Consider the following 13,439-nt stretch of genomic DNA (forward strand, 5'->3'; position numbering starts at 1 on the left):
GAAAAAGTATTTAAAAATAATGGCTGAAAACTTCCCAAATTTGTAAGACATAACTTACATAACATAAAAGACATAACTTACAAAGAAAATCAAACCAAGACACATCACAGTCAAACTTCTGAAAATCACATCATAGTCAAAGAAAAAATCCTAAAGTCAATGAGAGAGAAACAGCACTTTACCTATAGGGGGAAAAGCAATTCAAGTGACAGTGCATTTCTCAGCAGCAACCATGGAAGTCCAGAAAGAAGTGACAAAATATTCTTCCAGTGCCAAAAGAAAAGAACTGTCAACCCAGAATCTTATACCCAGCAAAAATATCTTTCAGGGATAAAGGAGAAATCAAGACATTCTCAGCTAGAGGAAGACCAAGAGAACTTGCTGCTAGCAGACCTTTCCTGAAGAATGGCTAGAGGAAGCAGAAAAGAAAAAATATGGACGGATCCCTGAAAAAAAGAAAGAGAAAGAATATGGTGAACAAAGATAAAGACAAATACAACAGAATTTCCTTCTCCTTTTTTAAATGTTTATTTATTCATTTTTGAGAGAAAGAGAGAGAGAGACAGAGAGAGAGCACAAGCTGGGGAGGGGCACAGAGAGAGGGAGACAAAAAATCTGAAGCAGGCTCTAGGCTCCGAGCTGTAAGCACAGAGCTTGACATGGGGCCTGAACCCACAAACTAGGAGATCATGACCTGAGCTGAAGTCGGACGCTTAACTGACTGAGCCACCCAGGTGCCCCAACAGAATTTCCTTCTTTTCTTGACTTTCCTAAATGATGTTTGAGGATTGAAGATAAAATTGTAACACTAATGTGGTTCTAAATGTCCGCGGAGGGAAAAATCAAGACACTTATACAATAAAACAGGGGAGAGTAGGGTGATGCAGAGGTAAGCTTTCTATATTTTACCCAAACAGGTAAAATGACAGCACCAGCAGGCTGGGGAGAGTTACATTTACATAAACCAACACTGGAGACAACCACTCAGAAGCTACACAAAGAAACGCATTAAAAAAAACAATACAAATTGGGGTGCTTGGGTGGCTCAGTCAGTTGAGTGTCTGACTCTTGATTTTGGCTCAGGTCATGATCTCATGGTTCACAGGCTTGAGCCCCTCGTCAGGCTCCATAATGACAGCATGGAGACTGCTTGGGATTCTTTCTCTCCTCTCTCTCTGCCCTTCCCCCTGCTTGTGCGTGCATGCATGTGCACTCTCTCAAAATAAATAAATAAACGTTTAAAAAAAGAATACAGACTGTGTTCACTTCAGCAGCACATACACTAAAATTGGAACCAAAACAATACAGATATTTTACAGCAATATAAAACTAATAAAGATGGATAGATAAACCAAAACCTAATTCTAAAAAAAAAAAAAATTAAGTAATCCACAGGAAGGCAGGAAAAAGAAAACAGAAAAATGAAAATCAGAAAGAAAAACAGAAAACAAAATATAAAATGGCAGATTTAAACCCTAACATATCAAAATTTACATTAAGAAGACAGAGATTTAAAAACATGACTTAACTGTATGTGGTCTAAACTCACTGCAAATCTACCAATGGAACAGGTAGAAAGTAAAAGGATGGAAAAGACACACCATGAAAACATTAATCAAAAGAAAGTAGGAGTGGCTTATTAATACATAAAGTAGACCTCAGAACAAAGACAATTACCTGAAACAGAGAGGCATATTACATAATGAAAAAGGGTCAACCCCAAATGAAGACATAGCAACCTGAACATGTATGCATCAAACAACATAGCAGGAAAATACATAAGGCAAAAACTGACAGAACTACAAGGCAAACTAGAGAAGTCCAGAATTATAGTTGGAGACTTCAACAATTGATAGAACAATGAAACAGAAGATCAGCAAGGATATTAAGAACCAACCAACACCATCATCAACCAATAGGATCCATCACATTTCTCCAACACCCCCCCCCCAACAATAGCAGAATACACAGTCTTTCCAGTGCCACGGAACATGTATCACCATAGACTACATCACTCTGACACGCTCCTTTGTTCTTGTGCTACTTCAAACTTTGGTGGGGTGTAGGCAGGTTTGTGTGAAACTGGTCAGAGAGAAAGGAAGTAGACCAATTTTGATGCCCAAGGCCAGTCTGCACAGGGATGTACCATTTCTCAGAGGGAGGATGGGCTTTCCGCTTACAGAGCAGGGCATGGTGGGACCAGAACCCGAGTGGGTGTGTTTCCCAAACTGCAGTATCGGTTCCTCCAGATGACTAGATCTGTTCACTTGTTTGTTTTGAAGGATAAAATATTTTTTGTCATCTGGATCAGCTGCTTTTACAATACATCACATGGTCATTCCCTGTTCACAAATAATGATTTAGAGCAGGGTCAGCAAGCTGCAGGCCAAATTCAGCCAGCTGCCTGCTTTTATAAATAAAGTTTTATTGGCACACAGCCACGTGAATTCACGCACACAGCATCTGTAGCTGTTTTTGTGCTAAACCAGCAGAGCTGAGGAACTGTGACCCACAAAGCCTAAAACATTTGCCATCTGGCCCTTTAAGAAAGCGTTTGGAGACCCATCTTAGAGCAACAGATAAAAGTTAACCTTGAATAATCTCCGGAAATATTACCATTTTTACGACCACATTCAGCTACTGACAATAACGGTGACAAGGGCCTAAGGGGACACTTTGGGAAGGCCTGCTGTTTTCTGACATCCGCTAAGACTGCAAAGCTGCGCCCCTCTTCCTATAGAGGCTCGTACCCAAATCTGGATTCTTTTTTTCTGAAATAGGTAGAGAGGATTGCCATTCATTCCCTCTTCAGATAGACTGAGATTCCTCCATATCGAAATGTGCAGGTCACTGGCTTTATATAATCTGACCATCTGCATTGCTCGTGCCTTCGCAATGGGGCACAAATAAGATTTCCACACGCTGGGCGGGCATGGACCGCGGAGAATTTGTGGGCTTTGCACAAACTCTTCTGATTCCTAGTCACTCCCCATGGTTTCAAACCCACTCCCCTTCAGAGAAAAGCAAGGGCTGGCTCTTGTAAGCAAACAGAGCAACAAATCACTACTGGAAGCCCCCCCCCCACCTTTTCCTGCTGGTGGGACCCGCTGTGTCTGCATCCCCCACCCCCCTTGCTGCTCAGCGGGGAGCTCCTGGAGAATGGGGTTCGGGGGTGAATCCAGAGGACACAGGATTCTGCCCTCCAGGAGAATGCAGGGGAGGAGACAAATCAAACACAAATGTAAAAAGCCCAACTCACCACACAAAGCAGAGGGAAATAACTAGCAGAGAGGTACAAACCGGGCTGTGCGAAACTCAAAAGAAAAAGATCGCCTAAGGGCAAAGTACCAGCAGGGCCAGGCCTGGAAGGTAAGATTCAAACCCTGAAACGGGAAGGAAAAGCCCCTGGCAGAGAGAGGCGGTGCTGAACCAGAAGGCAGCAGGTGGGGTGGGGACCATGGGGTCAGATCTGGAAGCCTTGAACGCAAGCCCAGCACCGGCAACGGGCAGCCTGTGGCGCCACGGAGCCGCGCACATGGGAGACCCTTCTAGAAGAGCAAGCACCAATGGCCGTCTCCGGCGTGGAATCAGAGGTCGCCACAAACTTGGAACCGGGGCTCAAGAGAAGTCAGGATGCAGAGAAAGCACTGTGTCCGCGCGACGCCGATCACGCCGACCGCGAAGTCAGGGTGACTGTAGGAGTGAGGCTCATGAAACGGCCAAAGGCAGAAACCAACTTCACTGTCGGGAAGTCTGTTATGCAAAAATCTGGACCGTTAGAGAAGAAAAATTAAGGGGAGGGGGGTAGGAGTAAAAAATATTAACAGCATCCTAATAAACAAAGAGAAGGTATTATCTTCTAAAGGATGAAAGACGGTTCGTTAAATACTAGTGTTCTTCCTTCAGGTGACTGATCAGATGTGAGATGGATGGGTCACGTAATAGATCATTTTAAGAAATATTTTCAAAACATCGCCAGATGAATCTCCCAAAGCGGCTCACACACCCGTCACAAGTGGCTCCGTTCTTTATGCCGCTTTGGCTTCAGTATCTACCCAGATGCTCGTCACCCAGCCCTGAATTGTTTACTTGTGTGAACGGCCTGTATGCGTTCTTTGCAATGGATTTTTAAAATCAATTTTTATACGTTTAAATGTTTTCTTGGGGAGCCTGGGTCGCTCAGTCGGTTGGGCGTCTGACTTCGGCTCAGGTCACAAAATCGAGGTTCATGCGTTCGAGCCCCATGTCGGGCTCCATGCTGTGAACTCAGAGTCTGGAGTCTGCTTCGGATTCTGTGTCTCCTTTGCTCTCTGCCCTCCCCCCACTCATGCTCTGTGCCTCTTTCTCAAAAATAAATAAAAACATTAAAAAAAGTTTTTTAATGTTTTCTTAATTTTCACCGTCTATCATATTTGTTGCAAATATCATCCCCATCATTTTTTAAATTATGGAGTCTTACCAAAAATATTTAAGATTTTTATTTATTGAAATAATTCAGATTTTTCTGTAGGCATTCTGGAGTTCACCTTGGTTAGGGAGGTCTTCCCACATTCCAACACTATAACTTATCCTCTGTTTTCTTGGACTAATTTTTTACATGAAAATCTTTAATCCATCCAACTCTGATTTTGAGGAACTTTTACATTATCAATGAATGAAAAGGGCATTTTGTAATGTTCATGTAATGAAACACTGCACGACAAAGAAAAATCATGTCTTTAAGATATGCCAGCTCTCTGTTCCTAAATACACACCCAAGAGAAAAGAAAGTATATACCCCCCCAAAAGGACTTTTATACAAATGATCAGCATCTTTATTCATGCAGCCAAACACTGGAAATGGCCCCCAAATCCACACAGTGAATAAACAAACTGGTTTACTCAGACAACACAGTATTACCTTGTGATAAGGAGGAACCGACCACTGATCATTGTGAGTGCAAAATGATTAAGCGAAACAAAGAAGCCAGAGACAGGAAGGGCACGTATCACATGATTCCACTTATAGGAAATTCTATTAGAAGTCAAATCCGTCCCCGGTGATAAAGCAGGGCAGAGACCGAGGGATGGGGCACAGAGGAAGGTTCTGGGGTGATTCGAAGGTTCTGTATCCTGATAGGGTGATGTTTCGGCAGGTGCATACACTGATCAAAATTCCCCAAACTACATCCTTAAAATGTGTGAATTTTACTGTATGCAAATTATACCTCAATAAAGTTGACCTTAAATATTAAAAAAAAATTTATTTTAATGTTTACTTATTTTTTTTGAGAGAGACAGAGACAGAATGCGAGTGGGTTGGGGAGAGAGAGAGAGGGGAGACACAGAATCCAAAACAGGCTCCAGGCTCCGAGCCATCAGCACAGAGCCTGACGCGGGGCTCGAACCCATGAGCTGTGAGATCGTGACCTGAGCCGAAGTCTGCCGCTCAACCGACTGAGCCACCCAGGTGCCCCTAAATATTTTTTTATGTTTATTTACTTTTGAGAGAGACAGACAGAGAACGAGCCAGGGAGGGGCTGAGAGAGAGACACACACACAGGATGTAAACCAGGCTCCAGGCTCCTGGCTGTCAGCACAGAGCCCCACACGGGGCTCAAAGTCACGAACCACGAGATCATGGCCTGAGCTGAAGTCCAGTGCTTAACCGACTGAGCCACCCAGTCGCCCCAATAAAGTTGACTTTAAAAAGTCATATTTTAAGTGAGTAAATAATACTATAGAAAACATTCTACACTATATTTCCCCAGCTTTTCTTTCATGCATATTCACATAGACAGAAACACCAAATAGTATTCACTGCCTGAGGGTAAGACTAAGGGTAGTTTTCGTGTGCGTGCCTTTCTGTCTGTGTTTTCTAGATTTTAAACTTTCCGTGTCTGTGGCTTACCTACGTTTTGCCTGGCACTGCACAGGCAGTATTAGAGACACGCTTTATAAATACAGCAGTGACCCGACCAAGGAGCTCACCATCAGCCAGGTGGGGCCATTGGGAAGAAGGAGAGGGTTCTCTTCTCCTCCAACCATGGAGCACCAGCGGTGTCCACCCCCCACCACAACCCCCCGGGACACACACACACACACACACACACACACACACACACACACACACTCTCCTGCCAGCCCTGACCCTAAGGGAACACATTCAGAGTCTGGGGGTATAACCCAGCTATAGCTACAGTCTGTTTCAAGTTCAACTAGCACGACCCCCTTTGACACACGAGGTCTCTGCCCGGTTTCCTGTTTTCAATCAGCTCCACTTCCGACCAGGCTGGCACCCAGGAGCACTTGCTCTCACGGCACGCGCCCTTAGGGGCAGTCCGCTCTGAGACCAGATAGCTCTGTCCCCCAATTCCCTTGTCCTCACCTCATCCTCGTCTCAAACACCGGGCCACGGAGAAAAGAGCACGTGCCTGGATCAAACCCCCAGCTCCCTTTTGTACACCTTTTGCCTCTGGGAGCAATCAGTTCACGGCTTCCAGTTTTCATGCCTGAAAACAGGAGTGACAGGGGCGCCTGGGTGGCTCAGTCGGTTGAGCGGCCGACTTCGGCTCAGGTCATGATCTCACGGTCCGTGAGTTCGAGCCCCGTGTCGGGCTCTGTGCTGACGGCTCGGAGCCTGGAGCCTGCTTCCGATTCTGGGTCTCCCTCTGTCTCTGACCCTCCCCCGTTCTTGCTCTGACTCTCTCTGTCTCAAAAATAAATAAACGTTAAAAAAAAAATTAAAAAAAAAAAGAAAACAGGAGTGATATTCTCGAGACACAAGAGGATCGGGTGAAATGACCCACGTGGCCGCACCCCGCGGCCCTGACGCGGCTCCCCTCTCTGACCTCTCCTGTGGCCTGGTGCACGTCCTGACCCTACTGACCTCCGGCATGCAATCATCTGCCACGGGCCTGCTTCCCTTTTGCGGGCGCGGAGAAGCAAAGAAAACCCAACGAGCTGGCACAGCAGTTTCTGCGCTGCTCACCCAAGGCGGTGGCTGGTGTCGGAAAACAGCGACGGAAACAGGCCTCCTCCTGGAGGAAGCCCCCCCGGCCAGGGCGCCCGCAGCCCCGGCCCCTCCAGGGAGAAAGCTCCAGACGAGCCCGCAGAGAGCGCCTTCACCCTCCGTAGATGCAAAACAATACCTCTCCCGAGAGAGAGAACCAGCAGCCAGCAGACCGAAGGCGGCACGGCCCCCACGCAGGCCCAGAGTCTGACCACCGGAAACCAGCTGGCGAAGGGTGGCTGGCGCTAAATGCAGGCAACGAGGGACTTCCCACCTGGACAACCCACGGGGGTGGGGTCTGTCCAGTGTCCACGCGGCGCTGAGGCTTGATGGGGCCACACTGCCAGTGGCTGGCGGGGACCAAGCTCACGTGTGGACCACCCCGGGGGACAGTTACTTAGATGCCCCATAGCTGGGTCTCTCCGCGTGTAAAGTACGAGAACACCTGCCCGGCTGGGGCTGTGTGTGAACATGACACGCGTGGAACGGCAGCGCGATGGCCGCACGGAAGGGACCCATTCTCGAGCCCAGAAATGTACACAGATGCTCAAAGCCCTCGGGGCCGGGCCAGGCACCGTTAGAGCAAGACACGGGGCCCTGGTGGGTGGTGCAAAGAAGCCCCGGGGTGATACCTGATGCAAGACATTTCTCCCAGAGGGACATCAGTAAGATCACACAAGAGTAAACTCTCAGACACCCAGCCAGAGACAGGCTCTCTGCAGACAGTGCTTCCGGTGACCCCAAGGCCGGAAACCAAGTGTTGGCCATGGGTCTGAGGCCGCCCTTGACCTCGGCCTCGCCTGTTTCGGCTCGGCCCACCCCTCCTCCAACCCGTGAGCCTCGCAACCTCAGCGTCAGGAAGCACCTGGAGCACCCCAGGGTGTCCCAAACTCTGCCCACGAGAGAATCTGCCACCCCCACCCCCAATAATCAAAACAATAAATTGCTGCCTCTTGTGCAGTGACTTCAGTGGACTGCAAGCCTGGACTCTGCTGCCCTTGCTCAGCTTACATGCCTCACGCACACCCCGCCCTGCTCGTCCCCCACTCCTGCCTGACCGAGGCCAGGAGCCCCGGAATTGAGCTCCCTCTGTTCACTCTCAGCGGATCCTTTAAGAATGTTAAGCCGGATAAAGCCCTCACAGCCAAAGAAGAGTCCCATGTCAGCCCCTGGGATACCTTGGGCTGACATCCACCTCCCGCCTGGTTTTAGGGCCCTTACTCTTCTTCCCACCTGGACAACCTCTCCCCCAGGTGCATGGGTTTCTCCGGCTCTCTGCTCATATGCCGCCACCTAAGTGAAGGCTGCTGGCCCCACCCATACCCCGGTGATGGGCCTCCACCGGCCGGGGTCTTCTCCTCAGACACACGTGCCCCTGCAGGTGCACCCCTCTGGCTTCCTTCCAGGGAAAATGACCCACTGCGGCAGGGACTTTTCCACAGGCACTGAGCCAGGGCTAGGATACCACCGCACCCTCCCCAACAGGCCCCGGATAAAACTTGCACAAGAGAATGAATGAAGTGGAACACACCCACACTGGCCAGCCCGGGTTTCTGGGCCTTTGAAGCCTCCCCCTTCCCACTGTCCAACACAGCCCTCGGTAATCCTCCTCCTCCCTCTCGGGATCAAATGACATCTCATTAAGCCTCTGCCCTCCCTCTGCCAGCAGACAGCTCTGCCAGCGAGCCCCTGGTCCCTTCTCCTTGGGGAGAGTGTCCCCTGGGCCGGGTGTGTCCTTTCCATTTTTATCCAAATTACACTTCTCCGAAAGGAGAAGGCCTCTGAAGGTCATGTGTCCAGCCCGCTGTACCAAAACCCACTCCCACCACGCCCCCCCCCCCTCCAGCACATCCCAGACGGAAGGCCCCGAGCCCTCTCCTCCACTCTCTACAACAGCAACCCCCTACCCTGCAAGGCTGCCTCCCGGGTTTGGACCCGGGCGAAAGAAAAGCGTCGGTCCTTGGGTTAAACCGAAACCGAGCGCGGCGCGCCGGCGCCCCTCGGGATCCATCCGTAACCCATCTCACCCAGAAGGTGCCCTTTGGATATCTGCGGGCCCGTCTGCGCGATGCGGCCGCGATCGGGAGACGCGTCCCGGGCCGCAGCCCTCCCCGCCGGGGTGGCATCCGCGCGAGGGACCAAGGGCGCCGGGTCTCCGGCCCTCCCCGCCCGCACCGCCCCGACTCGCCCTTTGTCACGGGGTCCCCAGAGCGCACAGCCCCCCCAGGGCGCCGGGACGCGCCCCCGCCCCCTCCCCGGCCCCCCGCGCCCCCCCCCCCCCACGCCGGACCCGCGGGCTGCGGCGGCGACACTCACCCGCGCCGGGGGCGCCGGCTCCGGGCCCCGGGCTCCGCCACCAGCGCAGCAGCGCCCGCGCGGGGTCCAGGCTCACGGCGCAGCGCTGCCGCTTCACCCACAGCACCGAGCGCAGCGGCTCCGCCGCCCCCATCGCGCCCGTCGCCCGCCGGCGCCGCCTGCTCGGCCGGGCGCGGCGCGGGGCGGGGGCGCGGACGCCGAGGGGCGCGGGACCGTTAGCGGCCCCTGGAGCCCGACCGGGTGGCGGCGGCGGCGGCGGCGGCGGCGGCGGCGCGGGGGCGGGCGGGGCGCGCGGGGCGGGCGGCGCTGCGTCACCTCGTACGCAGGGCGGCCGCGGGGACGACGAGGGGGCCGGGCGGGGGTGGAGGGGGCCGGGGAAGGGGAGGGGGAGGGGAGGGGCCTAGGGTACGAGGAGCGGGGCCGAGGGGTCTTGGGATCTGCAGGGAGTGGGGGACCGAGGAAGGGCGGAGTGGGGGGAGAGGAGGGGCCGGGCGTGGGGAGAGGAGGAGGCCTGGGGTGCGAAGGCGGGGGCCGAGGGGTCCTGGGAGCTGCAGGCGGGGGGACAGGAAGGAAGGGGCTGGATGGGGGGAGAGAAGGAGGGGGCCTGGGTTGCGTGGGCGGGGGGCGGAGAAGGGGTCCTGGGAGCTGCAGAGTGGGGCCGGGGGGGGGGGGGGGGGACCGGGGAAAGGCCGGGTGGGGGGAGAAGAGGGGCTGGACGGGGGCAGAGGAGGAGGCCTGGGGGGCGGGGGGGGGGGTGGACGGGAAGGGTCCTGGGAGCAGCAGTGGGGGGACGGGAGGGGCTAGGCGAGAGGAGAAGAGGGGCTGGACAGGGGATCGAGGAGGGGGCCTGGGGTGCGAGGAAGGGAAGGGAGTCGACCCGGGGGCCGTCTCTGGGGAGCGGGGAGCATTTGGAGGGCGCTGGTGCTGGTCCGGGAGGAGGTGGCTTCCCTTTGCGGCTGGTCTCTGGGTCCGGGTCACAGTTGCCGCGTGCAAGGAACTCAGTAGCCCCTCCCTGGCGGGTCGTAAAGACAGGCGGGGTCTGGGTGGCCCTTCCTCCCTTGGCGCAGAAATGCTGCCTGGGCCGTCTGCGGGGGCGGCGGGCAGGCCTGGCCCTCCAGGTGAGCGCAGGGCACCTAAGGCCATTCGGGATGCCGTGTGGATGGGCGGCTAGAATTTCGGCATCTGGTCTCCTCTGGGATCCCTCGTTCTCTCCAGAGCCGAGCTGGCTCTATCTTCCTCCTTGGAAGTAAGCTTGAAGGCCCGGACAGGCACCCATAGGAGGTGCCAGCCCTATTGCCCCCCTCCCCCCACCACTCAAGTTACCACCGTCTCTGCTTATAGGCCCAGCTCCGGGGTTACCGGGAGGCAGGCGCTGCCCTCCCACATTCCGGAGGGGGACACTTTTAGGCTCTGGGGGACTCAGCGGTAAGGGAAGAAGCATGTGAGGCAGGCATCTCCCCCGGGACCCGGCACATCCAGGCTGAGGATGGACTGCCCCTGAGGAGGCTTGCTGGAGGAGGTCTTCCTCCTAAAGGCCTGGGAGAGAGCCGGGCGGCTGGGGGTGGGACAGACGGCTGAGCAGGTCCAAGGATGGGGAGGTGCCCTCCTGACCTCTGTGCCCCCAGGGTCTTTCCCTCATGGCTGGCCCAGCTCAACCCTTCCTTCTCCTGCGTAACCCTTCCTTCTGCTCACCCCTTCCTTCTCCGTGTGGGCGGCTGCCGCAGCCCACCCCAGCAGGGCTCCCGGCCTGCCCTCATAGCGTGTCTGCTCCTCCCCCCCCAGCTCCAGGAGGACACGGACACGTGTCTCCCCATAGCCCTAGCGCTGAGACGGTCCCAGTGCGTAGGAAGCACCGGTGTTCGTTACGTGCACACATCTGCCCCAGGTTCACCAACCAAGAAGCTGTCAGGCAAGCTGAGTAACTTGCCTGAAGGCACAGGGCTCAAAGTCTGACAGAGGTCTGACTGCGGGGGGCCCAGGACAGCCATCTGCCTTTCTCTCAGCTCTCCCTGCCCAGCCCCGTGTCTCCTTGGCTCCTCCTGCAGGGCCTCCGCTGCAGATGGCGGAAGGGTGGGCCACCGTGCCTGTGCTTGGCACCGGGTGGCCCCAAGTCAGGTATGACCCCGCCAGCTCCCTGTGATTCGCTCCTCACCAGGAGCCCAACCCCCACCCCCTCCCAATCCAGACCAGGTGCAGGGAGAGAGGGTAGGGCAGAAGGCGGGGTGTGAGTCCGAGCCCCACCCTTGGGCAAACCATGCCTGATCTCCAGCCCGGTGGGGTGGACGGAGGAAGGCCTGCCCGGCCTCCCTCCCACGGCTGCTCCTCTGAGGCTCAGGAAATGCGGATGGGACGCTGCTCTGGAAACCCTGCCGCAGGGCCTGCCGGGGCCGGTGTCCCAGCTGCAGCATGCGAAGGATGGCAGGGAAGTGTGGGTGGGCTGTATGCCTACCCGTGTATGTATACATACATGGGTACGTATACATACATGGGTATGTATGTGGGTGGGCTGTATGAGGCTGTATGGCCTCAGAAATGCCAGCCTCCCTCCCAGGGCCTCCTTCTGTGGCTTCTGGGGGCTGGGTTCCTCCTGCCCCTCCCAGGTTATTTATTGAGAGACCCTTTAATGCCACACATCAGCCGTGAATTCAGGCCCGTAGCCAGAGATGACTGGGGCCCCACCTCTGCAGGGTGGAGGGCAGGGGGGGCGTGGGATCAACTGCAAAACACTGACAAGGCCTGGAGGAGGGGCCTCGGATGTGACTGTTTGGACACAGGGCCTTCAAAGAAGTAATTCAGGTAAAAGGAGGCCACCTGACTGATGTGCTCACCAGAGGAAGTGTGGACACACGGGGAGACCAGGAGAACTCACACGCGTTGGGTCCGCCATACGAAGAGGCTGGCGGCCTATGAGCCAGGGAGACAGGCCCCAGAGGAAGCCAGCACGCCAGCACCTTGACCTTGCGCTTCTAGCCTCCGAACTGAAACTGTGAGAAAATACGTTTCTCCTGTTTAAGCCGCGCTGTCCGTGGTGGTTTGCAGCCCCTTCCGCCCTGGGGGGCCTGGAGTTCTGGGGCTGGCGAGGAGGGACCTGGCCGGGGCAGGACCCCTCGCTTGTACGCAGGGGAAGAAGGAAATGCAGCGAAGGCCTAGTTGGCAGAAGACAACGCTTCCTGCAGTCGGCTGGGTGGGAGGAGTGCCGGGCAGGGGGTCAGAGCCCATGTGAGCGCTGTGTGCCCGTGACGGTGAGCGTAGGTAGCACTGGGGCCCCGAACCAGGTGCCAGGCCCCTGCTGTGTGCTAAGTCCCGGTGGGGCTGGCACGGGCGAGCTCTGAAGGCACCCAGCAGAACAGCCAACGTGAACCTCCAAAAGGCCAGGGCGACCCAGCCCTTGGCACTGGGGCTGTGCCCTCAGCCCCCCTGATGGCCTCCTGGCCCCCTCTCTCACCTCTGTCCTGGCAGGAATGCCTTTCCAGCGCTGGCCCAGATGCCGTGCCTGTAACGTCTGCCTGGGAACCCCCTACTCGGCCTCTCCTTTGCCCCCCCTCATGCCACAGAACCCCCAAGCAGCTCACCCCGTGAGGCTTCCACTCAAGCTGCCCCTCGTGTGGCCCCAGTCCCATGTGTGGTGCTGCAGGACAGTGTTGGTCCCCAGGCCGTCACTGGCCCACTGTGTGCATGGCTGGCCCCAGCCCTCCACGGGGGCTAGACATGCCCTGGATGCCAGCGAGGCCAGAGGGCATGCACTCAGCCACTCAGACTCTGCCCTACCACCTGTCCCTGTCCCGGGTCCGGTCCGCAAGCTTGAGCTGCAGACATCCTGAGCAGCAGCGGCCAGCACCCACCACCCTGTCCACCGGCCGGCCCCTCCTGGCCACCAGCACCGTCTCCCACAGAGCCTCTGACCTACTTTGCCCGTGTCCCAGAAGCCGCCGGCCTCCTTTACTGTGACACAGCCACCTGCTTATCTTTCCAGGCTTCCTCCCCAGGAAGTCAGCCACGTGACTTGGCTCTGGACTGCTGCTGGGTGGGGCGGGGGACACCTGCCCCCGTGCACACCGGCTGCCAGGAATGCCGCCCTCTGCCCTCCGCCCTCAAGGAGGGGCCTTCCAACTATGGCCTGTCGAGGCCGATT

At 55.4% G+C, this 13,439-nt stretch overlaps 1 protein-coding gene across 1 annotated transcript in view; it reads right to left on the reverse strand.

The window, feature by feature from the left end:
• Positions 1-10,450, reverse strand: part of CERK (ceramide kinase) — a 45,836-nt gene extending 35,386 nt beyond the window's left edge. Inside the window, exons 1-2 of the mRNA XM_042948351.1 lie at positions 10,441-10,450; positions 9,308-9,532 (exon numbers count right to left, since the gene is read on the reverse strand). Of these exons, the coding sequence (XP_042804285.1) occupies positions 9,308-9,532; positions 10,441-10,450 (235 nt within the window). The remainder of the gene's footprint in view (positions 1-9,307; positions 9,533-10,440) is intronic.
• Between the last annotated feature and the right edge of the window lie 2,989 nt (positions 10,451-13,439).

The sequence above is a fragment of the Panthera leo genome, chromosome B4, assembly GCF_018350215.1.
Source record: "Panthera leo isolate Ple1 chromosome B4, P.leo_Ple1_pat1.1, whole genome shotgun sequence".
Lineage (NCBI taxonomy): Eukaryota > Metazoa > Chordata > Mammalia > Carnivora > Felidae > Panthera > Panthera leo.